The 25,295-nt window shown below is 47.4% G+C and overlaps 1 protein-coding gene across 3 annotated transcripts in view; it reads left to right on the top strand.

Moving 5' to 3' along the window:
* The window catches only part of ZNF341 (zinc finger protein 341), an 83,600-nt gene that overhangs the window by 52,985 nt on the left and 5,320 nt on the right, over positions 1-25,295 (top strand). For all 3 annotated transcript variants that reach the window (XM_030826481.1, XM_030826480.1, XM_030826482.1), the window contains 3 exons: positions 7,929-8,137; positions 19,368-19,464; positions 21,846-21,978. In XM_030826481.1, coding sequence (XP_030682341.1) covers positions 7,929-8,137; positions 19,368-19,464; positions 21,846-21,978 — 439 coding nt within the window. The remainder of the gene's footprint in view (positions 1-7,928; positions 8,138-19,367; positions 19,465-21,845; positions 21,979-25,295) is intronic.

The following is a 25,295-nucleotide window of genomic DNA, read 5'->3' as shown; positions in this document are numbered from 1 at the left end:
CTTCAATCTACCTTTATCTATAAAATATGGCATAAGATGAAAGGAAGGATGACAAACATACAACATGTGTGGCATTACTGTAATACTGTACCCACGGCAGACATCACTATTCAATCACTTACCCATTTCTTGCTGAGCGTGGCTCTCACCTCAGAATCTTTTTTTTTTAACTTATGAATTATTTCTGGAATTTTCTATTTAATATTTTCAGACCATGGTTGACTTTGGGTAATTGAAATCATGGAAAGTAAAACTGCAAGTAAGGGGAGACTACTATAAAATAAAAATTTATGAGCCCATACTGTTACAATAAATGAATGAATAAATAAATAGGGGATAAAATAAGCCTTTTTTTTTTTTTTTTTTACTCTAAGTTCTGGGATACATGTGCAGAACATGCAGGTTTGTTACATAGGTATACGTGTGCCATGGTGGTTTGCTGCACATATCAACCATCATCTAGGTTTAGGCCCCGCATGCATTAGGTGTTTGTCCTAATGCTCTCCCTCCCCTTGTCCCCAGCCCCCCGACAGGCCCTGGTGTGTGATGTTCCCCTCCCTGTGTCCATGTGTTCTCATCGTTCAACTCCCACCTATGAGTGAGAACATACGGTGTTTGGTTTTCTGTTCCTGTGTTAGCTGCTGAGAATGATGGTTTCCAGCTCATCCATGACCCTGCAAAGGACATGAACTCATTATTCTTTGTGGCTGCATAGTATTCTATGGTATATATGTGCCACATTTAAAGAAAGCCCTTTCTTACAGTAAAAGTGAACTGATAAAAGTAGAAATGATGATTAAATTAGAAAATAACCATTTGACAGCCACCATAGTAATACAGTCACATGCTATGTAAGGATGTTTCCATGAGTAACAGATGGCATATGTGACAGTGGTCCCATAAGATTATAATGGAGCTGGAAAATTTCTGTCATCTAGTGACATTGTTGCCATTGTAAAATCATAGCACACTGCATTACCTTTTCTATGTTTAAGTTATGTTTATTTTTAAAATTTTAGATTTAGAGGGTACATGTACTTGTTTGTTACATGGGTATTAGATGCATAATGGTGGTGGCTGGGCTTCTAGTGAACCCATCACCCAAATACTAGACATTGTACCAACAGGTAGTTTTTCTTTTTTTTTTTCTTTTTTTGAGACAGAGTCTCACTCTGCCATCCAAGCTGGAGTGCAGTAGTGCTATCAGCTCACTGCAACCTCTGCCTTCCAGGCTCAAGTGATCCTCCTGCCTTAGCCTCCCGAGTAGCTGGGAATACAGGTGCCCTTTACCACACCTGGCTAATTTTCGTATTTTTAGTAGAGACAGCTTCACCATGTTGGCCAGGCTGGTCTCGAAACTCCTGACCTCAAGTGATCCACCCACCTTGGCCTCCCAAAGTGCTGGGATTACGGACGTGAGCCACCGTGCCTAGCTAACAGGTAGTTTTTCAACCCTTGCCTTCCCTCACCATCCCTGCTCAGAATCTGTTTTCTATATGTTGCTCCAGGCAGTCACTGTAGTTGATCAGAAGTCGAAAGCTATTTGACCTCCATGGTTAGTTGGTCTCCAAATCTCTTTATACATGTGGGATTCTCATCATTTGTTCCTGAGCTAATGCTCCTATCCTTGATATTGATTTAGTTTCTTTCTTGCATGAGGACTGAGAACTTACTAGGTTTAGAGCAGTGCTGCCCAACAGAAATATAGTATGAACAGCATACTATATAATTTAAATTGTTCAGCTGTGCATGGTGGCTCACGCCTGTAATCCCAGCACTTTGGGAGGCTGAGGTGAGAGGATCTGTTGAGCTCAGGAGTTCAAGATCAGCCTGGGCAATATGGTAAAACCCCATTTCTATTTTTTTTTTTTTTTGAGGCGGACTCTCGCTCTGTCGCCCAGGCTGGAGTGCAGTGGTGCGATCTCCGCTCCTGCAAGCTCCGCCTCCCGGGTTCATGCCATTCTCCTGCCTCAGCCTCCCGAGTAGCTGGGACTACAGGCGCCTGCCACCACGCCCGGCTAATTTTTTGTATTTTTAGTAGAGACGGGGGTTTCACCGTGCTAGCCAGGATGGTCTCCATCTCCTGACCTCGTGATCCGCCGCCTCGGCCTCCCAAAGTGCTGGGATTACAGACATGAGCCACCACGCCCGGCCCCATCTCTATTTAAACAAAAATATATAAGTTCTGTCTTTAGTGGCAAAAATAGTCTTAAATAAATAAATGAAATAAAATTTTCTAGTAGCTACATTAAAAACAATTTTTAAAAAGATCAAATTAATTTTAATGATATATCTTACTTAACCATATGTGTGTATATGTATGTGTATATATATGTGTGTGTGTGTATATATATATATGTGTGTGTGTGTATATGTATATATATTTTTTTTCTTTTCTTTTTTTTTTTTTTTTTTTTTGCGATGGAGTCTTGCTCCGTTGCCCAGGCTGGAGTGCAGTGGTGCCATCTTGGCTCAATGCAACCTCCACCTCCTGGTATTTAACCCGAAATATTAACATTATTATTTTAACATATAATGTGAAGATTAAATATACTTTATATTCTTTTTTTAATAAATTTTTGAAATCCAGCAGATATATACACTTATAGCACATCTGGATATGGACTGGACACATTTCTTTCTGTTTTTTGTTTTGTTTTTTAGTTAGGGTCTCATTCTGTCACCTCAGACTGGAGTTCAGTGGTGCAATCATAACTCATTGTTGCCTCGAACTCCTGGACTCAAGTGATCCTCCCTCCTCAGCCTCATAAGTAGCTGGGACGGGGGTGCACCACTGCGCCTGGCTAATTGTTAAAAATTTTTTTTTTGTAGAGACAGGTTCTTGCTTTGTTGCCCAGGCTGGTCTCAAACTCCTGAGCTCAAGTGATCCTCTCACCTCAGCCTCCCAAAGTGCTGGAATTATAGGTGTGAGCCATCATGCCTGGCACCACATTTCAAGTTCTCAGTAGCCACATGTGGCTCAGGACCACTTTATTGGATAGTGTAAGGCCAGAGTCTAAGCCATTCCCATGTAGCCCCAAGGGTGAGCAATGCCAGTCACGTGCTAGGTAATGAAGGGAGTGTTTTGCTGGGAAAGCAATGTGTGGCCACTTTTATCTGACCTTCCTTCAGGCTTCCTGTTGGAACTAGCCCTACTGTGTGCCCTCTGAGTTCTTGTGAACTCTTTTTTTTTTCTTTAAAAAAAATTTTCTTTTGAGACAAGATCTTGCTCTGTCACCCAGGCTGGAGTGCAATGGCATGATGGTGGCTCCCTGCAACCTCAACCTCCCGGGCTCAAGTGATCCTCCCCCCTCAGCTTCCTGGGTAGGTGGGACCACCGGCACATGCAACCATGCCCAGCTATTTTGTTTATTTTTTGTAGAGATGGCATCTCATTATGTTGCCGAGGCTGGTCTTGAACTCCTGGGTTCAAGGGATCCTCCTTCCTCGGCCTACTAAAGTGCTGGGATTATAGGAATGAGCCACCACACGGCCCTAAAGAATAAATCATTTCTTCCATTTCTTCTGAAACTCCTTTAGTGTCTAGCACCAAAGTTTTAACCATTTAGCAAACATTTATAGAGGCATACTATGTGCCAGGCCACTGGGCCTGCAGGGATGAGGCCAGAGGCCAGAGGCCCCTGATGTCAAGGAAAGTGAGGAACAGTGTAGTGAAGGAAGGATGATGAAACAGATGATTACATTTTTGTTTGTTTGTTTGTTTGAAATGGAGTCTCACTCTTGTTGCCCAGGCTGGAGTGCAATGGCGCAATATTGGCTCACTGCAACCTCCACCTTCCGGGTTCAAACAATTCTTCTGCCTCAGCCTTCCAAGTAGCTGGGATTACAGGTGTGCGCCACCATGCCCAGATAATTTTTTTGTATTTTTAGTAGAGACGGGGTTTCACCATGTTGGCCAGGCTGGTCTCGAACTCCTGAACTCAGGTGATCCGTTCGCCTTGGCCTCCCAAAGTGCTGGGATTACAGGCATGAGCCACCACACCCGGCTGATGATTACAATTATTATTATTATTTTTTGAGACAGAATCTCACTCTGTCACCCAGGCTGGAGTGCAGTGGCACAATCTCTGCTCACTGCAGCCTCTGCCTCTAAGGTTCCAGTGATTCTCCTGCCTCAGCCTCCTGTGTAGCTGGGATTATAGGCACCCTCCAGCACGCCTGGCTAATTTTTGTATTGTTAGTGGAGATGGGCTTTCACCATGTTGGGAAGGCTGATCTCGAACTTCTGACCTCAAGTGATCCATCCGCCTTGACCTCCCGAAGTGCTGGGATTACAGGTGTGAGCCATCTCACCCAGCCAGATGATTACAATTAGAAGAGGGGACTGGGGAGGCATTAGGAGTACAACTAGGATGGTGTTTAGAATTTTTAACAATCGTGGAGAGGTCTACAGTGTCTGAGGGGAAGGCCAGAGAGGGGAGGCTTGAGGGAGCAGCTGTTTCTCACTCAGAAAGGAAGCATTTCTGTATTTGAGCCTGGGAATGGCCGTACCAGTGCACAGCGGCTGAGTGTGAGTGCAGCACCTTAAGCACAGAGTCCGACCCAAAGTGAGTAGCAGGTGCCAGGTGAACACAGAGGAGCACAGAGTAGGGGTTCTGTGTGTCCTTCCTGAATTGGCTGGCTCCTTGTCCTGACTTCCCTGGCTTTCTCCATAGGGTTGGGCCAGCCCCTGCCGGGTGCACCACAGCCCCAGGCCTTGCCCACAGCCAGTGAGGAAGAGGGCGACAAGCCGGAGCCCAAGCAGGTGGTCCTCATCGACAGCTCCTACCTGTGCCAATTCTGCCCCAGCAAATTCAGCACCTACTTCCAGCTCAAGTCTCACATGACCCAGCATAAGAATGAGCAGGTAGGTGGGTGGTGGCAGCGGGGGCCCACGCCACACCAGTCGCGACCTTTCACTGGTGCTGGGGTCTCGAATGCTGCCTAGAAAGGGGTAGGAACCAGTGAGTCAGACCTTCCACGGCTCTATTCCCCCCAGGTTAGATTCCTAGCAGGGGAATGATGAAGTAAGGTTACCTTTGGGGCAAATCACAGAAAACTTTGACTCACCTCCAGACCTGAGACAGCTGACTCCACCCAGCATAAGGACCCTGTGTCTTTCCAGCTCTGGTCTCTGCCATCTCAGGGTATGGCCTTGACCTCTCCTGATGGCTCACCTTGTACTCCTGTCCTGGGATGGTGATAACTTTTTTTTTTTTTTGAGACGGTTTTACTCTTCCGACCAGGCTGGAGTGCGGTGGTGTGATCACAGCTCACTGCAACCTCCACCTCCATGTTGGCCAGGCTGGTCTTGAACTCCTGATCTCAAGTGATTCGCCCGCTTGGCCTCCCAAAGTGCTAGGATTATAGGCATGAGCCACCGCGTCTGGCCGGTGGTCACCTTTCTAGGCACCGATCCAGACCCACTGTTATGTGTGAGCCAAAAGGGGTTATCTCTTCTGTATCTTTTATAGGAGGAAGAAAGCTTTTCCTAGAAGCACTTTTTAGATCTCTTTTTGGTGAAACCCAGTACATGTGCTCTATCATTTGAGAATGCATTATTATGCTACAAATGATAGAAAACTGGCTTCATAGGGTTTTATTTCTCTCACATCAAAGAAATTCAAAGAAGAAATCCCTAAGTAGGCAGTGTTGGGCTTGTATAGAGCAGGTCAGATATGTCACCGTAGACTCAGGCTTCTAGCTGTCTGATCTGCCATTCTTAGCTTATGGGCTTCATCCTCAAGGTTGAAGGATGGCTGCTATGTCTCCATCCATCACATGTGTATTCCAGTCAAGATAAACAGAAAGCAGAGGGAATTTCTCCTGGGAAGCTTTTGCCTTTGTGTTCTGGAAGTGATGCTGTCCTCAAAGACTACTGACTGTATATCGTTGGCTAGAAAGGAGTCACATGGCTGACACTAGATGCAAGGGAACCAGGATCAAGTGTTTTTTTTTTTTTTTTTTTTTTCCCGAGACAGAGTCTCACTCTGTCGCCCAGGCTGGAGTGCAATGGCATGATCTCGGCTCACTGCAACCGCTGCCTCCCACGTTCAAGGGATTCTCCTGCCTCAGCCTCAAGAGTAGCTAGGATTACAGGTGCCCCCCACCACACCCAGCTAATTTTTGTATTTTTAGTAGAGACAGGGTTTTACCATGTTGGCCAGGCTGGTCTCGAATTCCCTACCTCAAGTGATCCACCCACCTCAGCCTCCCAGAGTGTTGGGATTACAGGTGTGAGCCACTGCGCCCAGCCCGTTTTTTTGTTTTTTTGTTTTTTTAGACAGAGTCTCACTCTGTCACCCAGGCTGGAGTGCAGTGGCTTGATCTCAGCTCACTGTAACCGCTGCCTCCCGGGTTCAAGGGATTCTCCTGCCTCAGCCTCTTGAGTAGCTGGGATTACATGCATGCACCACTACACCTGGCTAATTTTTATGCTTTTAGTAGAGATGGGGTTTCATCATGTTGGCCAGGCTGGTCTCGAACTCCTGGGCTCAATTGATCTGCCTGCCTTGGCCTCCCAGCATTTAGGGTCACAGGCATGAGCCACCGCGCCCGGCCTGGATCAAGTGTTTTAACTAGGTATGTTGCTATTCTGAGCAATCAGGGTTCACTTTGTTAGGTAGAAGGAGTGCATGATATGGTGTAGGCAACCAGGACTTATGTACTATTTATCAAAGTATAATTTTCAAGATGTTAAAAACATACTTCTCATACAAATGAGGCCTGAAAGTGAGTCAGAATTTTACTTAACTCATTAGTGAGGGAACCCAAAGGAAGACAAAGCCTGTTCAACAGAGGCCACGGATAGCTATGCCTAATAACTGTCAATGAAAAAAAGAGATACTGAAGTCAGATTGTCAAATTACATACAAATCTGGTTAATGTCCTGCAAGACAACAAAACCTGTGATCTTTGGGGTTATCTTCTCTACCTGACAAAAATCAATTACGTTGGATTAGATTTTTACAAATTAACAAATTAACATTTAACTGTAGAGTTCTAATCAATGGAAAGTAGTCAGAAGTAGCCACATCCCGTAGAGAGTGTGATGACTGTGGGCCAGCTGTAGGCAGGCTCCTTAGACAGCAGTTCTCAAAGTCCCAGGCCAGCAGCACCAGCACCCCGGAGGATTCCTCATTAGTGATGCACATATTCAGACCAGCTAAGTCAGATTTCTCAGGGCTGAGGAGGGGGTGGAGAGGTGGTGGGGGGTGGGAGGGGTGGCGGGGGGTGGGAGGGGTGGTGGGGGCACAGCCCTCAGCAACCTGTAATTCTGAGGTCTGCTCCAGTTTGAGAGCCGCTATTCCAGGATGACATTGAAAGGGTATACACTATCATCTTTTCACTGTATTTCCAGGTCTTGAATAATTTTTCTAAATATACCTATGCCACACAGAGCCTGAGGGAAGGGTAGTAGGGCCATCATGACTGGCTGAGAGGAGGGAACCCTCTAATCAAAGTAAAACAAGGGGCTGGGCACAGTGGCTCATCCTGTAATCCCACCACTTTGGGAGGCCAAGGTGGGTGGATCACTTGAGGTCAGGAGTTCGAGACCAGCCTGGCCAATGTGGTGAAACCCCCGTCTGTACTAAAAATCCAAAAATTAGCTGGGCATGGTGGTGCGTGCCTGTAATCCCAGCTACTGGGGAGGCTGAGGCAGGAGAATTGCTTGAACCTGGGAAATGGAGGTTGCAGTGAGCCGAGATTGTACCACTGCACTCCAGCCTGGGCGACAGAGTGAGACTCTGTCTCAAAAATGAATGAATGAATGAATAAAAACCCTGGGATCCAGTAGCAGCAGGGGGGCAGAGGGAGCAGTGGTCAGATCATCTACCAGAAGTGTCCAAGGCCAATGCCACAGGCCAGGGGCTGCAGTGGAGGAAGCTCTCCTGCCTCCTGTCACCTGCCCAGCGTCTTCCCTCAAGGTGTACAAGTGTGTGGTCAAAAGCTGTGCCCAGACGTTCCCAAAGCTTGACACATTTCTGGAGCACATCAAGAGCCACCAGGAAGAGCTGAGCTACCGTTGCCACCTCTGCGGCAAGGACTTCCCCTCGCTGTACGACCTAGGCGTGCACCAGTACTCCCACAGCCTCCTGCCACAGCACAGCCCCAAGAAGGACAACACCGTCTACAAGTAAGTGCCTCCTGCTTCCTTCTCCCTGGGTGGAGGGGTGGGTGGGCAGGGAGCCCAGGGCCTGTGGCCTTGGTGGTTCTGACTGCTCAGGACCAGTGAGATATTTGAAAGGAGAAACCGAGGCTCCTGGCTGGGGTCCAGACTGGCAGAGTGGGTTCTGGGCTTTGGCACTGGTGGAAGAAAGGATGCTGGCTCTCCTTATTCTTATGCCTTGGCAGACATTTTTCCCAAAAAAAAAAATCCTTAAAAAGAGGAACCTGTATTTCCTTGTTCACAGTGGGAAAAGGTTTGAGCATTTTATTCCAAACTAAACAATTATAACAGTATTATTTTGTCTCGTAATCTACAAAATTTAGCTTACAGTCAAAGCAGTACACCAGTCCTTAACAATGAAAAAGAATGGGCAGGGTGTGGTGGCCCACATCTGTAACCCCAGTACTTTGGAAGGCCAAGGCAGAAGGAGGCCAGGAGTTCGAGACCAGCCTGGCAACATAATGAGACCCCATCTCTACAAAATAAAATACATTTTTAAATGAACAATTGGCCGGGCGCGGTGGCTCACACCTGTAATCCCAGCACCTTGGGAGGCTGAGGCGGGCAGATCACGAGGTCAGGAGATGGAGACCATCCTGGCTAACACGGTGAAACCCCGTCTCTACTAAAAATACAAAAAAAATTAGCTGGGCGTGGTGGCGGGCGCCTGTAGTCCCAGCTACTCAGAGGCTGAGGCAGGAGAATGGCGTGAACCCGGGAGGCGGAGCTTGCAGTGAGCCGAGATTGCGTCACTGCACTCCAGCCTGGGCGACAGAGCGAGACTCTGTCTCAAAAAAAAAAAAAAAATAATAATAATATTCATTTGTTTTATAATCTATAAGATCTAGGTTAAAGTTGAAGCTATATGCTGATTCCTATTTTTATTTTATTTTTTTCTTTGAGATGGGGTTTTGCTTTGTTGCCCAGGTTGGAGTCCAGTGGCACCATCACAGCTCACTACAGCCTCACCAGGCTCAGGTGATCTTCCCACCTCAGCCACCTGAGTAGCTGGGACTAACAGGCATGTGCCACCACGCCCAGCTAATTTTTGTATTTTTTGTAGAGACAGGGTTTCGCCATGTTGCTCAGGCTGGTCTTGAATTCCTGGACTCAAGTGAACCTCCCACCTTAGCCTCCCAAAATGCTAAGATTACAGGCGTGAGCCACTGTGCCCAGCCTATATGATGATTCTTAGAATGAACAAGGAATGGATCAGGTATGGATTTTATTAGGGTAATTTATTCTGATAATCATTTATATCACTTCAGTCTTCCATTGTGGTCATGAAGAGGGTCCCTTTGGCAGAAATGACTAAAGGCTTCCTCAGTTTTGCAACATGCTTTTTATCCTTAGATCTTCACGTTAAAGCAGGGCACAGTGGCTCATGCCTGTAATCCTAGCATTTGGAGAGGCTGAGGTGGGAGATGGCTTGAGCCCAGGAGTTTGAAACCAGTTTGGGCAACATAGCAAGACCTTGTCTCAAAAAAATAGAAAAATTAGCCAGGTGTGGTGGCACGCACCTGTAGTCCCAGCTACTCAGGAAGCTGAGATGGGAGGATGGCTTGAGCCCAGGAGGTTAAGTCTGCTGTGAGCCATCATTGTGCCACTGCACTCAGCCTGGGAGATAGAGACGCTTGTCTTAAAAAAAAAAAAAAAAAAAAGATCTTCACGTCGTTCTCTTTGGAGCTATTGACCTCTGATCATCCTTGTTGAGTTTCTCTGCCTCAGTTGTTTTCTGGTCTGCTTGCCGGGTCCTCCTTTGTTGATGGTGTTATTTGCAGATGTGCAACATCACTTTGATGATGTCGTGAAATCCCCCATCTGCAGTCATTTTGCTGTGCATTTGCCTGCATCATCTGGGAGCACCTGCCTCACAAAGCCCATGGGGGTAGATGGTAGCAAAAGGCCAGGAGTGGTGTTTGTGTGGCGCCTCCTTCCAGTTCATTAGCAAATATTTTCCCATTACAATGGTTTTTGCTTCTCTGTACAAACTTGTACCTGCAGAGATTTGGTGTTTCTATTAATGAGGGCCCTGTAACTCCTGGGTGAAACTTCTGGGCTTCAGAGATAAGTAAATACCTTGAGCTTAAAATGCATGGGCTGCTCAGGGTGACAGGTGTGTAAACAAATGTACCCTATCAGTTGATAAAATGCTATCATGTATGTTTATAAGGTATAGAAATACCACAGGGGAGGCAGGCTACAGAAGCTGTCCCAAGAGCAGTGACATCTGAACTGGGTTTTGAAGGATGAATAGGAGTTTGCCAGGTAGACAATGGATGGAGTGTGTTCCTAGCAGGAGGAACTGCAAGTTTAAAATACAATAGCAAGTGATGTGTTAATAGAATGACTGTTATGTAGAGTGGAAGCGGGAGGGAGATGTTTAGATGGGGCCTATGGGAAAAAGTGGGGCCAAGCCATGAAGGGCTGCGTAGAAATCACAAGAGCTCTGAGAAGTTGGCAGAGGAACTAGAACTCAAGAAATGGGGTGTAGGGTAACTTGCCCCCAAGACTCTGGGAAATGGGGCAAGAGAGGCAGGGAAGCCAGGCAAAGCTTTGGCCAGCCAAGGGGCAGAGATTTCTGGCAGTGATGACTTATTCCCATTTGCACTTGATAAATTTTCTTTGGCTCTTGCCCTTCCGATTTGTGGATTATCTGTGAGTTCCTGTGGCTGTGTGACTCTGGAGTGAGATGCCAAGTAAAGGGAAGGAAGCACCTGCTCTGTGCCAAGCTTTGCCTTTAGTGACATGAATCCCTGCAGTCCTGGGAGGTAGGTGGTATTCTCCCCATTTTGAAGATGAAGACACTGAGGTTCAAAGAGAAGTGACCTGCCCACCAGAGTAACAACATCAGCAGAGTTTAGATTTGAATCCTAGTGTGAGATCTTGGAAGCCTCATAGCCCTGGTCTTGGAGTTTGCAGGTTGAAGGTTGAGCCCAATGCTGATGTCCCTGTGCAGTCCCCTTGCAGGGTCATAGTGCCAGTGGCCTTTTGTAGACATTGGAGCTGTTGCCCTGTCCCAAAAGTAAGGCCCAATGAGCCAGGCCCCCGTTTGAATGGCCTGAAGGTGGAATGGTGTCATGGGTAATGATAAAGGTTCTGGAGCCATTGGCCTGTGCTTAAATCCTGTCTTGACTGCAAATCCAGTGGATGACCTTGGGCAAGGTATTCAGCCACTCTGAGCCTCAGTTTTCTCCTCTGTGAAATGGGGATCACAGTAGTGCCTGCCCTATTGGATTATTTATAAGGATCAAGTAAGGCAAGGCTGAGGCTCTTAGACATGGTACCTGGTACATAGTAGGTACTCAATAAATGTTATTGCTACAATTATTATTATTTGTGTTATTTAAGTAGACATTTGGCTGCACGCAGTAGAGACCTCAAATAACAGTGGCTTATACACCATGAGAGTTGATTCTCTCTCATAGTGACATTTGAGTGGCTGTAGATCTTGAGTGGCTTCATATCTTTAGAGGTCCAAGCCCTGTCATTCTGGTTTCTGTTCCCTGTCAGCCACATTGCCTTGGCCTGCCTATGTGTACTTTCCCCAAACCTCTCAAATGACTTTTAGTCATGCCACTACATCTTTACTATATGTTTAATATTTCCTTTTAAAAAACAAGATCTGGCTGGGTGCGGTGGCTCACTCTTGTAATCCCAGCACTTTGGGAGGCCGAGGAGGGCAGATCACTTGAGGTCAGGAGTTTGAGAACAGCCTGGCCAACATGGTGAAACCCTGTCTCTACTAACAAACAAACAAACAAACAAAAAACAAAAATTAGCTGGGTGTGGTGGCACACTCCTGTAGTCCCAGCCACTGTGGAGCCTGAGGCAGGAGAATCGCTCGAACTCGGGAGGTGGAGGTTGTGGTGAGCCAAGATCATGCCACTGCATTCCAGCCTGGGTGACAGAGAGAGAGACTCTGTCTCAAAAAGAAAAAAAAGAAAAATAAGATTTATTGATTTTTTTCCCCTTAATTGCAAAAGTCAATGTTCAATGCAGAGAAAAGAATTTTGTAAAAACCCACACAAAAACAAAAAACCAAAACTGTCACCCAGAGATCGCCACTGTACTATTAACCTCTTGGTGGATATCCTTTGGTATATATGTGTAGTATGTTTACAGATATGGATACAGATATAAATATCACAGACTATATTTGAGTCAGGTGGTCCCAAATACAGTCACTGAATTTGGTGAAAATTCATCACTCTGTCTTCCTGTAGTGCAATGTCCAACAAACAGACTGATTTAATGGGATCACTGTACATGTGGTTTTATCACTTAAAACTTTTTCACTTAAAATAGTAACACAGCTGGGCACAGTGGCTTATGCCTGTAATCCTAGCACTGTGGGAGGCCGAGGCAGGCAGATCACTTGAGGCCAGGAGTTCAAAACCAGCCTGAGCAACGTGGTGAAACCTTGCCTGTACAAAAAATACAAAGATTAGCCAGGCATGGTGGCATGTGCCTGTAGTCCCAGTTACCTGGGAGGCTGAGCTGGATTGCTTGAGTCCAGGAGTTCAAGGCTACAGTGAGCCGTGATCATGCCACTGCACTCGTGAGACCCTGTCTCGGGGAAAAACAAAAACATCAGTATTATGGACATCTTTGCATTTCAGCAACAATAGACCTGTCTCATTCTTTAAACAGCTACTTAGTATTCCATTGTGCATGGATGTACTGTGATTTACTTATGTCATTTCCCATTGTTGGTTAATGTGGTTACTTTCAGTTTGTCATTAGTATAACAATTATACAGGGAACAACTTTGGAAGTACATCTTTGCTTTTTTTGTAAGTTCCTAGAAGTGATTTTGCAGGTCAGAGTTCAAAGGGTTTTTTTTTTTTTTTTTTTCTGAGACGGAGTCTCGCTCTGTCATCCAGGCTGGAGTGCAATGGCGGGATCTCAGCTCACTACAACCTTCGCCTCCCAGGTTCAAGTGATTCTCCTGCCTCAGCCTTTCTAGTAGCTGGGACTACAAGGCACCTGCCACCATGCCCTGCTAATTTTTTGTATTTTTGGTAGAGACAGGGTTTCACTGTGTTAGCCAGGATGGTCTCCATCTCCTGACCTCGTGATTCGCCCGCTTTGGCCTCCCAAAGTGCTAGGATTACAGGCGTGAGCCACCGTGCCCGGTCTTTTTTTTTTTTTTTTTTTTTAAAGATTAATTATCTACTTCAAAAACTAATTATATGTATACAGTGCAATATTTTGAAACTATCACAGGGCATAGAGTGAATAGGAATTCTCCATCCACTGTGACCCACTTCCCCATATCACGGGCAATCATTTTCAAAAAAGTGTTCTTTTTAAACCTTTTATTTTGTCATAATTTTATTATTGATAGGTTGATTTTTGAGACAGGATCTTGCTCTGTCACCCAGGCTGGAGTACAGTGGCACAATCATGGCTCGCTGTAGCCTTGACCTCCCTGGCTCAAACAATCCGTCCCCCTCAGCCTCCTGAGTAGCTGGGACTACAGGTGTGTGCCACCACTGCCAGCAAATTTAGGTATTTTTTGTAGAGACAGGGTCTTGCTATAATGCCCAGGCTGGCCTAGAACTCCAAGGCTCAAGCAATCCACCCTCCTCAGCCTCCCAAAGTACTAGGATTACAGGCATGAGCCACCATGCCTGGCCTTCAATATCTGTGTTGTAAAGCTTTCCTTTGTTTCACGAATTTAACTTATGTGTTTATTTTAATTTTAATATAATTAATTAATTTTTTGTTTAGAGACAGGGTCTCACTCTGTCGCCAAGGCTGGAATGCAGTGGCATGATCATGGCTCACTGTAGCCTTGACCCTTGACCTCCCCAGGCTCAGGTGATTCTCCCACCTCAGCCTTCTGGGTAGCTGGGACTACAAGCGTGCACCACCATGCCCGTCTAATTTTTTTTTTTTTTTTTGAGACGGAGTCTCGCTCTGTCACCCAGGCTGGAGTGCAGTGGCGCAATCTCAGCTCACTGCAAGCTCCGCCTCCCAGGTTCACGCCATTCTCCTGCCTCAGCCGCCCAAGTAGCTGGGACTACAGGCGCCCGCCACCACGCCCGGCTAATTTTTTGTATTTTTTAGTAGAGACGGGGTTTCACCATGTTAGCCAGGATGGCCTCAATCTCCTGACCTCGTGATCTGCCTGCCTCGGCCTCCCAAAGTGCTGGGATTACAAGCGTGAGCCACTGCGCCTGGCCTAATTTTTTTTTTGTAATTTTTCGTACAAACAGGGTTTTGCCATGTTGCTCAGGCTTGTCCTAAACTCCCGGGCTCAAGTGATCCTCCTGCGTTGGCCTCCCAAAGTGCTGGGATTACAGGCATGAGCCACTGCACCTGGCCTTTTTTTTATTTTGAGACAGGGTCTCACTCTGTCACCCAGGCTAGAGTGCAGTGGCGTGATCACAGCTTACTGCAGCTTTCGCCTCCTGGGCTCAAGCAATCCTCCAGCTCAGCCTCCTGAGTAGCTGGGATCACAGGTGTGTGCCACCAGGCCCAGCTAATTTTTTATTTTTTATAAAGATGGAATTTCACCATGTTGACCAGACTGGTCTGGAACTCCTGGGCTCAGGCGATCCACCTGCCTTGTTCTCCCAAAGGTCTGGGATTATAGGTGTGAGCCACACACCTGGCCAATTTTTATTTTTTTAGAGACAGAGTCTCACTGTGTTGTCCAGGCTAGAGTGCATCAGCTATTCACAGGTGTGGTCGCCTTGCCTCAGCCTCCCCAGTAGCTAGGACTACAGGCAGGCACCATCACTCCTGGCTAAATTTTTTTGTTTGTTTGTTTGTAGAGACAGGGTCTTACTGTGTTGCCCAGGCTGGTCTTGAACTCCTGGCCTCAAGTGATCCTCCTGCCTGGCCTTCCCAAAGTGCTGGGATTACAGGCGTGAGCCCCACACCTGGCCTGTATTTCCTAAAAACAAAGATAACCTCTTCCATAAGCGCAGTGTACTATAGTTACCAAAATCAGGAAGTTGGGCTCTGTGTGGTGGCTCATGCCTGTAATCCCAGCACTTTGGGAGGCTGAGGTGGACAGATTGCTTGAGCCCAGAAGTTTGAGACCAACCTGGACTACGTGGCAAAACCCCGTCTTTACCAAAAAAAAAAAAAAAAAAAAAAAAAGAGCCGGGCATGGTAGCATATGCCCGTGGTCTCAGCTGCTCAGGAGGCTGAGGCAGAAGAATTGCTTTAGCCCGGGAGGTACAGGTTGCAGTGAGCGGAGATAGCACCATTGCACTCCCGCCTGAAGGACAGAGTGAGACCCTATCTCAAAAAAAAAAAAAAAAAAAAAAAAATCAGGCCAGGCGCGGTGGCTCATGCCTGTAATCCCAACACTTTGGGAGGCTGAGGTGGGCGGATCACCTGAAGTCAGGAGTTTGAGACCAGCCTGGCCAACATGGCGAAATGCCATATCTACTAAAAATATAAAAATTAGCAGGGTGTGGTGGCGGGCACCTGTATTCCCAGTTACTTGGGAGGCTGAGGCAGGAGAATCCCTTGAACCTGGGAGACGGAAGTTGCAGTGAGCCGAGATCGGGCCACTGCACTCCAGCCTGGGTAGCAGAGCAAGACTCTGTCTAAAAAAAAAAAAGAAAAGAAAAAAGAAATCAGGAAGTTAATATCAATACAATTCTATTATCTAATTACAGGCCTTATTCAGAATTTTCCAATTGTTCTAATAACGTGCTTTAGAGAAAAAGAAAAAAAAGTTTTTTTTGAACCAGAATCACATGTTGAATTCAGTTGTCATGTCTCTCTCATCTCTCTCGTGTCCTATAAGCTGGAACAGTTCCTCCTTCTGTCTTTGTCTTTTGAGACCTTGATATTTCTGAAGAGTATAGACAGGTTATTCTGTAGAATGTCCTCAGTTCAGGTTTGCCTGATTTTACCCTATGATTAAATTCAAATTCAGGGCATGCACTTTTGTTGGGAATGTCACAACAAATACTGTGTCCTCCTCCGTGTGTCATATCAGGAGGCATGTGATGTTGATTTGCTCCATTACTGGTGATGTTACCTTGGATGACTTCATTCAGGTGCTGTTTCTGGCAGGAGATTTTAATTTTCCTGGCTATTGGTAAACTATCTCTGACACAAACCTATGTCTCCCCCAAACCCAGCCCCTGAAGCCTGTGAGATTCTGTCCTTTCCCATCTCACCAGCTAGTTAAGTCTCTGCCCTCCTGGTACCTCTGCTCCCACCCCACCTTCCCTTTCTTGCTGCCTGGAGGCATTTAGTATGTGGTTTCTTTCTTTTCTTTTTTTATTTTTTTTGAGACAGAGTCTCTCTCCGTCACCCAGGCTGAAGTGCAGTGGCATGATCTTGGCTCACCGCAACCTCTGCCCTCCTGGGTTCAAGTGATTCTTGTGCCTCAGCCTCCCGAGTAGTTGGGATTACAGGTGTGAGCCACCACACCTGGCTAATTTTTGTATTTTTAGTAGAGACAGCATTTCTCCATGTTGGCCAGGTTGGTCTCGAACTCCTGACCTTAAGTGATCAGCCCACCTTGGCCTCCCAAAGTGCTGGGATTACAGGCGTGAGCCACCGCGCCTGGCTAGTGTGTGGTTTCAGAGTGCGCCTGGCTAGTGTGTAGTTTCAGAGTGCGGTCTGTGGGGCTCCCCTGGGCCCTTTGCAGGTGCAGCCTGCCCGGGGTTTCCCACAGGCAGTACTCTACACAGCCTGCCTTTTTGTTTTTGGTTTGAATTGTTGACCTACCTGTGACATTCCTCACTGATAACTCATTGTAAACAGGTCAATATGCTGGCAAATGTTTTCTTTTTTCTTTTCTTTTTTTGTCTGATAATACCCTTTCTTCCTTAGCTGGCACATGTTTTCATGATGGGGAGATGGTGGTGTCTTTTCTCCCTTCAGAGTGGCTGGTGGCCTGAGACTGCTGTTGTGAGGACATGTTTATGAGCTGTTTGGCACAGTTGTGTTTTTTGACTCCGTGTTAGGCCGTTCTCACACGGCTATAAAGAAATACCTGAGACTGGGTAATTTATAAGAAAAGAGGCGTATTTGACTCACAGTTCAGCAGGCTGTACAGGAAGTATAGTGTCTGAGCTAGCAGATCTGCCTCTGGGAGGCCTCAGGAGGCTTTTACTCATGGCAGGAGGAGAAGGGGGAGTAGACATGTCACATGGCCAGAACAGGAGCCAGATAGAGAGAGAGGGAGGCGCCATACACTTTTAAACAGCTAGATCTCACAAGAACTCACTCACTATCCTGAGGACTGCACCAAGGGGATGGTCTTAAACCATTCATGAGAAATCCACCCCCATGATCCAATCACCTCCCACCAGAACTCACCTCCAGCACTGGGGATTATATTCAACATGAGATTTAGGTGGGGACACAGATACAAACTATGTCAGACTCTGTGACAATCTCTCTCTTTTTTTTTTTTTTGAGATGGAGTCTCACTCTATCGCCCAGGCTGGAGTGCAGTAGCGTGATCTCAGCTCACTGCAACCTGCATCTCCCAGGTTCAAGCGATTCTCCTGCCTCAGCCTCCTGAGTAGCTGGGGTTACAGGCAGGTGCCACCACGCCTGGCTAATGTTTGTATTTTTAGTAGAAACAGGGTTTCACCATATTGACCAGGCTGGTCTTGAACTCCTGACCTCAGGTAATCCACCCACCTCGGCCTCCCAAAGTGCTGGGATTACAGGCGTGAGGCACTGCACCCAGCCATGTGACAGTCGTAAGAATGAATGACAGGCAGGTCTGTTTGGGACTCACACCCCATTTTTTGAATGAGGAGGCCCAGAGGGTCAGAAATGGGAAGGCACTTGTTACATTACTCTTTAATGTAACAAGTTCTCACTGGTGCTGGGAGCAGCTTGTGAATGGGCAAGATGTGACCACTTGCTAGTGGAGGAGACAGATAATAACCAAGTAAGCAAATAATAAATAATTCCAGGTAAGAAGTGGTAAGAGAATAAAACTGAGTGATGTAATAGGGAGTGGCTGGGAGTGCATGGTAGGGGGCAACTTGAGACAGGGTGGCCAGGAGGGCCTCTTTGGGGAGGTGACATTTGAGCTGAGACATGAAGGATGAGAAGGCACTGCCTGGGGAAGACTTGGGGAAGAGTGTTCCAGGGAACAGGAACAGCCAGTGCCAAGGCGCTGAGGTGGGAATGAGCCTGGTGTGTTCAAGGTAGGTCAAGGAGGCCAGGGTGGCTGGAGCAGAGTGAGTGAGGTGGAGAGAGGAGAAGGATGAGGTCTGAGAGGTGGGAGTGGGTCAGACCACAGGGCCTTGTAGGCCAAGGTGGGAGGTGGGTTAAGCAATGGTGTGGCATAGTCTGACTTACTTTTTTTGTTTGTTTCTTTTTTTGAGACAGAGTCTCACTCTGCCGCCCAGGCTGGAGTGCAGTGGTGCGATCTCGGCTCACTGCAACCTCTGCGTCCTGGGTTTAAGTGATTCTCCTGCCTCAGCCTCCTGAGTAGCTGGGATCACAGGTCCACGCTACCACGCCTGGCTAATTTTTGTATTTTTAGTAGAGAGACGGGGTTTCATCATGTTGGCCAGGCTGGTCTCAAACTCCTGACCTCAGGTGATCTGCCTGCCTCGGCCTCCCAAAGTGCTGGGATTACAGGTATGAGCCACCGCACCAGGCCTTTTTTTTTTTTTTTTTTGTCTTTTTTAAATAGAGACAGGTTCTCTTTCTGTTACCCAGGCTGGAGTGTAGTGGCATAATCATGGCTCACTGTAACCTCAAACCCCTGGGCTTAAGCGATCCTCCTGCCTTAGCCTCTTGAGTAGCTGGGAAGCCACCACATCTAGCTAATTTTTAAATTTTTCATAGGGATAGGTGTCTTGCCATGTTGCCCAGGCTGATCTTGAACTCCTGGTCTCAAACAATCCTCTCACCTTGGCCTCCCAAAGCATTGGGATTACTGGTGTGAGCCAATGTGCTCAGCCTGAGTTTCATTTTTAAAGGTGCCCCCTGGCCACCCTGTGGAGAATGGACTATAGGAGGCAAGGCAGGGGCAGGGTGGCCAGTGAGGAGGCTACTGCACAAGTCCGAGGAAGAGACGATGGCGTTCAGATGAGGACAGGCAGTGGCAGTTGAGAAGAGTGGATGGATTTGGAATGAATTAACTCTAGGATGTTGCCTCCTAATGTTGGCCTGGGGTGGCCTGGGGGCTGCTTCCTATGCCTGCTGTGTTTCCTCCCTCACCTCTCCTGCTCCTTCCACTTAGGTGTGTCAAATGTGTCAACAAATACTCCACCCCTGAGGCCCTGGAGCACCACCTGCAGACGGCCACTCACAACTTCCCCTGCCCACACTGCCAGAAGGTGGGTGCCACTGTCCTCTTTTCCGGGGCCCTAGGCTATAATAAGGGCAAGGAAGTGGTGGGGTGGGGTGCACACCTCACCCTTTCCTTCTCCTCTCTCACCATAGGACACGCAGGCAGGGCTCAGGGGCTACTCCACAGATGACACAGTGTCTCTGCCTGGCCATCTCATCCATCACATTCCAGATGTGGCCATGTTGGGGCTGCTGCTGGAGCCAGGCTGGGTGGGCTGTCCTGGTCCCAGGCCTAGTGTCTGAGCAGCAGCCTCTCAGCTTCCTGATGTAAGATTATCCTTATTACAATTGGCTCTTCTTTTTAATTTTTTTTTTTTTTTTTTTTTGAGACAGGGTCTTACTCTGTCACCAGGCTAGTGTGCAGTGGTTTGATCATGGCTCACTGCAGCTTCAACCTCCTGGGCTCAGTCCCCTGAGTAGCTTGGACTATAGGCATGTGCCACCATGCCCAGCTAATTTTTGTATTTTTTGTAGAAATGGGGTTTCCCCATGTTGCCCAGGCTGGTCTCAAACTCCTGGGCTTAAGGGACCTGTCCACCTTGACCTCCCAAAGTGCTGGGATTACAGGCATGAGCCACTGCACCCAGCTTAAATTTTTTGTAGAGATGGGGCTCGCTATGTTACCCAGGCTGGTCTCAAACTCTTGGCCTCAAGTGATCCTCCCACCTCAGACTCCCAGAGTGTTGGGATTACAGGTATGAGCCACCATGCCCAGCCTGGATTCTTCTTTTCAGTGACTCTGAAAGCCTCACTAAAGCCTGTTCCTAATAACATCAAACATCTAGGAAGTGTTCCAATTTCTAGTTGTCTCAAAGCTTCATCATTTTGTAAAGTTTATTTGAATCAGGTCCATAGATTGCAATTGATTGACATAACAAAAGCCTCTATTAATCTACAGGTCCCCCCCCCAACACCCCCCACCACTGCTCCCTTTTTTCTTTCCTCTGAATTTATTTGTTGAAGAAATTGGGCCATTTGGTCCAGCGGTGTTCCCTGCAGTCTGGATTTTGCTGATTACGTCTCTCTGGTGTGTTTAACTTGCTTCTTCACTCTACTCATTTTCTTACAACCATACGTGGCAGATTTTCCAGGGCAGCCCTGGTTTCACTTTGGCCTCATTCTAGATGTTTCTAATTATCTAGCCTAATTTTAAGCTTTAGAAGTTGTGGTCCGAGTAAAAGATACCATGAATTGAGCAAGAACCACATGCCAGATGCTGAGCATTTCACCAGAATTGACTAGAAGATAGGTGTACTATTATTACTATCCCCCTTTACAGGTGGGAAACCAAGGCAGAAAGGTCACCTAGCTAGGAAATGACGGGCCTAATAAGCAGTGGGGCGGCTGGGTCTGTGCCCCTGACCAACACTCTACCAACATGAATGAATGTGTGAATACATGCCCTTCCTTTGCCTGGATTGGAAACAGATTTTCACTTCTGTGTTTTCTGGCTTTAAAAAAATTACCTTTCGTACAAAAATTAGCTGGGTGTGGTGGTGGGTGCCTGTAATCCCAGCACTTTGGGAGGCTGAGGCGGGTGGATCACCTGAGGTCAGGAGTTCGAGACCAGCCTAACCAACATGGAGAAACCCCGTCTCTACTAAAAATAAAAATTAGCCGGGAGTGGTGGCAGGCACCTGTAATCCCAGCTACTCGGGAGGCTGAGGCAGGAGAATCGCTTGAACCTGGGAGGCAGAGGTTGCAGTGAGCCAAGATCGCACCGTTGCACTCCAGCCTGGGCAACAAGAGCGAAACTCCATCTCAATAAAATAAAATAAATAAAATAAAATAAAATAAAATGTAAAGTAAAATAAAATAGTAAAAAATTACCTTTCCACTGATTTCTTTAGTAATTTGCTTATTTTCCATTAATTCTTTTACTTGTCAGTCATTTGACCCAGGCTCTGTGCTGGGGAATGAAAGCCCCTCTCTGCCCACTTGGAGCTCCTGTGTAAGCAAAGGGCTGTCATTCAGTGGGTTAAATGCTGACTTAAAAGTGTGGGTGGACATTCAAAGGCAGAATTGGCTTTGCTGGGCATAGCACCAGGGAGCTAGGGAAGGCTTGACAGGAGCAGTGACACCCGAGTTGGGTCTTGAAGGATGTGTGAGAGTTTGTCAGTAAAGAGAGAAAGGCCCTCTGGGTGGGAAGAACATCCGGGCAAAAGCTCAGGGCAGACATGTTTTGTCCGGGCTTGTGGGGAGCCATGAAGTTCTAAGGGCTGAGTCTGACATTCTGGGTCCTGGCCCCTGGTGGCCAGAAAGGAAGGTGTCTCTATAGGGGCTGGAAACAAGGGACCTTTGAGCTCAGAAGATGGCCAGGAGAGGGGGGCCCGGTGAGTCAGACCTGAAGGCCCCTCTTCTCTCCCAGGTGTTTCCTTGTGAACGCTACCTGCGGCGTCATCTGCCCACCCACGGCAGCGGGGGCAGGTTCAAGTGCCAGGTGTGCAAGAAGTTCTTCCGGCGGGAGCATTACCTCAAACTGCATGCTCACATCCACTCAGGTAGGTACCCTGCCCCCAAGAACTCCAGCCCAGCCCCTCCCCTCCCCCTCCCCTCTCCTCGTCCCTTTCTCTCTCTTCCCATCCCCATCTGGCTCTTCTCCCTGTCTCCCTCAGCCCCTTTTCCCTCCGCTTCCCCATTTCCCTCCCTATCTCACTCAGCCCCTCTCCTCATCTCTCTCAGCCCCCATCTCCCTCCTCCTCCCCATCTCCCTCTCCTCCCCATCTCCCTCCTCCTCCCCGTCTCCCTCCTCCTTCCCATCTCCCTCCTCCTCCCCATCTCCCTCCTCCTCCCCATCTCCCTCCTCCTCCCCATCTCCCTCCTCCTCCCCATCTCCCTCCTCCTCCCCATCTCCTCCTCCTCCCCATCTCCCTCCTCCTCCCCATCTCCCTCCTCCTCCCCATCTCCCTCCTCCTCCCCATCTCCCTCCTCCTCCCCATCTCCCTCCTCCTCCCATCTCCCTCCAGCACCCTTCTCCCTCCTCTTCCCCATTTCCTTTCCTCTCTCCCTCTCCCTCCTCCTCTCCCTCCCCCTCCGCCTCCTCACCTCCCTCCCTCTCCCCATCTCCTTCCCCCTCCCCATCTCCCTCCCTCTCTCCATCTCTCTCCCCATCTCCCTCACCCTCCCCATCTCCCTCCTCTTCCCCATCTCCCTGCAGCCCCCTTCTCCCTCCTCCTTCCCACCTCCCTCCAGCCTCCCTTCCCTTCCCTCTCCCCATCTCCTTCTAGCCCCCTCCAGCCTCCCTCCCCTGTCCTCTCCCCTCTCCCTCCAGCCCTCTCCCCCTCCTTCTCTCTGTTGCTCTCTGTCTCCCTCCAGCCCTCCTGCCTCTCCCCTTGCTCCTCCTTCCTCTCTCCTTCCTGGCCCCTGACCCATCTGCCTTAATTCATGAACAAGGGATTCCCACCACCACTAAAGCAGAGAAGAGCCCCTGGAGGTTGTGTGGAAGGGACTTTTTTTTCTTTTTTTCTTTTTTTCTTTGAGACGAAGTCTCGCCCTTGTCACCCAGGGTGGAGTGCAGTGGTAGATCTTGGCTCACTGCAACCTCTGCCTCACGGGTTCAAGCGATTCTCCTGCCTCAGCCTCCTGAGTAGCTGGGATTACAGGCTCCCACCACCATGTTCAGTTAGTTTTTTGTATTTTTAGTAGCGACGGGGTTTCGCCATGTTGGCCAGGCTGGTTTCGAACTCCTGACCTCAGGTGATCCACCTGCCTCGGCCTCCCAAAGTGCTGGGATGACAGGCGTGAGGCACTGCACCCGGCCTTTGTGAGGGACTCTTGACTCTGCCACCTGTGGTGGGGACACTGCTCTCACTGTAAGTTCCCACTCAAACCTGAACAAAACGCCATCCCCCTGGTTCCCCAGTTGAAACACACTGACATTTTCTTTTCTATTAATCTTAAGTTTTTTTATTAGTTAAATTTTTTAAATTGCTTTTTAATTGAAAAGGGTCTAAAGATTGAGAAAACCTGAGGGAAAATCCTTGACAGGACAAAAGCATATATAATAAAAATAAACTCCCTCTCACTTCAGATGGACAATCCAATGTTTTTCCTTTTTTTTCTTTCCTATGACCTATGGTAAAAAATACATTTCATATTGCAACCCAGGAAGCACATATATACACATAGGATGTATTGCAACAAAGGTTATACAAAACAGTGTTTTCTATTTTGTCCTTTTCAATTTTAGTTCTTTTATTTTTTATTTTTATTTTGAGACAGGGTCTCACTCTGTCACCGGGGCTGGAGTGCAATGGTGTAATCTCACTACAACCTCTGCCTCTGAGGTTCAAGCCATTCTCGTGCCTCAGCCTCCCGAGTAGCTGGGATTACAGGCGCCCACCACATGCCTGGCTAATTTTTGTATTTTTAGTAGAGACGGGGTTTCACCATGTTGGCCAAGATGGTCTCAAACTCCTGGCCTCAGGTTATCCACCCATCTTGGCCTCTCAAAGTGCTGGGATTACAGATGTGAGCAACCACGCCCAGCCTATTTTTAATTCTTAAAATAACCACCAACAGGGTGTGACTTGTAGTTTGCAGTTTGCAAAATACTCCTAATTCTCTTCCCCAAAGGTAAATGTTAGCGGTCTAGTCTACATTCTTCTAGTTTTATTTTACACATATATAAAACACTTGCTTACGTTTGCAAAAAATGAGCACATACTATAATTTATGTGCCTTTTTTTCTTATCATATACCTTGGCGATGTTCCCCAAGGAATGTGTGCTTACAGTTCCCCTGGAGGCTAAATTCTGTGGGTCCCCCTCCCCCGGCCCCCCAAAAAGATGTTACCAACAGCACCTTCTTTTTCACATCTGGGTAGTCTTCCTCAATGAATTTTTCATCTTGTATTTAACCAGTTCTCTATGTATGAACCTTTTTTTTTTTTTATTTTTGAGACTGAGTGGCATGATCTTGGTTCACTGCAACCTCCGCCGCCTGAGTTCAAGCAATTCTCCTGCCTTGGCCTTCCAAGTAGCTGGGATTACAGGTGCACACCATCACGCCCAACTAATTTTTGTATTTTTAGTAGAGATGTGGTTTCACCATGTTGGCCAGGCTGGTCTTGAACTCCTGACCTCAAGTGATTCCCCCGCCCCAGCCTCCCAAAGTGCTGAGATTACAGGCATGAGCCATCGTGCCCAGCCTATGTATGAACCGTTAAATTACATTTCAGCTATTAGTTTGTACACACAATTCTGTGTGGGTCCCTTGGCAAGCTTTTGGAAGTGTATCTGTAGTGTATATTCTTAGGAGTGGAAATGCTAGGTTAAAATGCATGTGTAATACTGAGTTTCAGTTTGGGATGATGAAAAAATTCTAGAGACAGATGGTGGTGATGGTTGCATGATGGTGCAAATGAACTTAGTGCCACTGAGCTATACACTTAAAAGAAGCTTAAGATGGTCAATTTTCTGTTATGTATATTTCTCCACAATAAAGAAGGGAAAAGAAGTAATGCATTGTAAGTTTGATATTACCAAATTGCTCTTTATGGCTTTTAAAAATTGTTATTCAAAAGTAATACATGCTGCCAGGCGCGGTGGCTCACGCCTGTAATCCCAGCACTTTGGAAGGCGATGGTGGGCGGAGCACCTGAGGTCAAGAGTTCGAGACCAGCCTGGCCAACATGGTGAAACCCCATCTCTACTAAAAATACAAAAATTAGCCAGGTGTGGTGGTGCACACCTGTGATCCCAGCTACTCAGGAGGCTGAGGCAGGAGAATTGCCTGAACCCAGGAGGTGGAGGTTGCAGTGGGCCAAGATCGAATCACTGCACTCCAGCCTGGGTGACAGAGCAAGACTCTGTCTCAA

The sequence above is a fragment of the Nomascus leucogenys genome, chromosome 13, assembly GCF_006542625.1.
Source record: "Nomascus leucogenys isolate Asia chromosome 13, Asia_NLE_v1, whole genome shotgun sequence".
Lineage (NCBI taxonomy): Eukaryota > Metazoa > Chordata > Mammalia > Primates > Hylobatidae > Nomascus > Nomascus leucogenys.
This window is presented reverse-complemented; position numbering and strand designations above follow the sequence as displayed.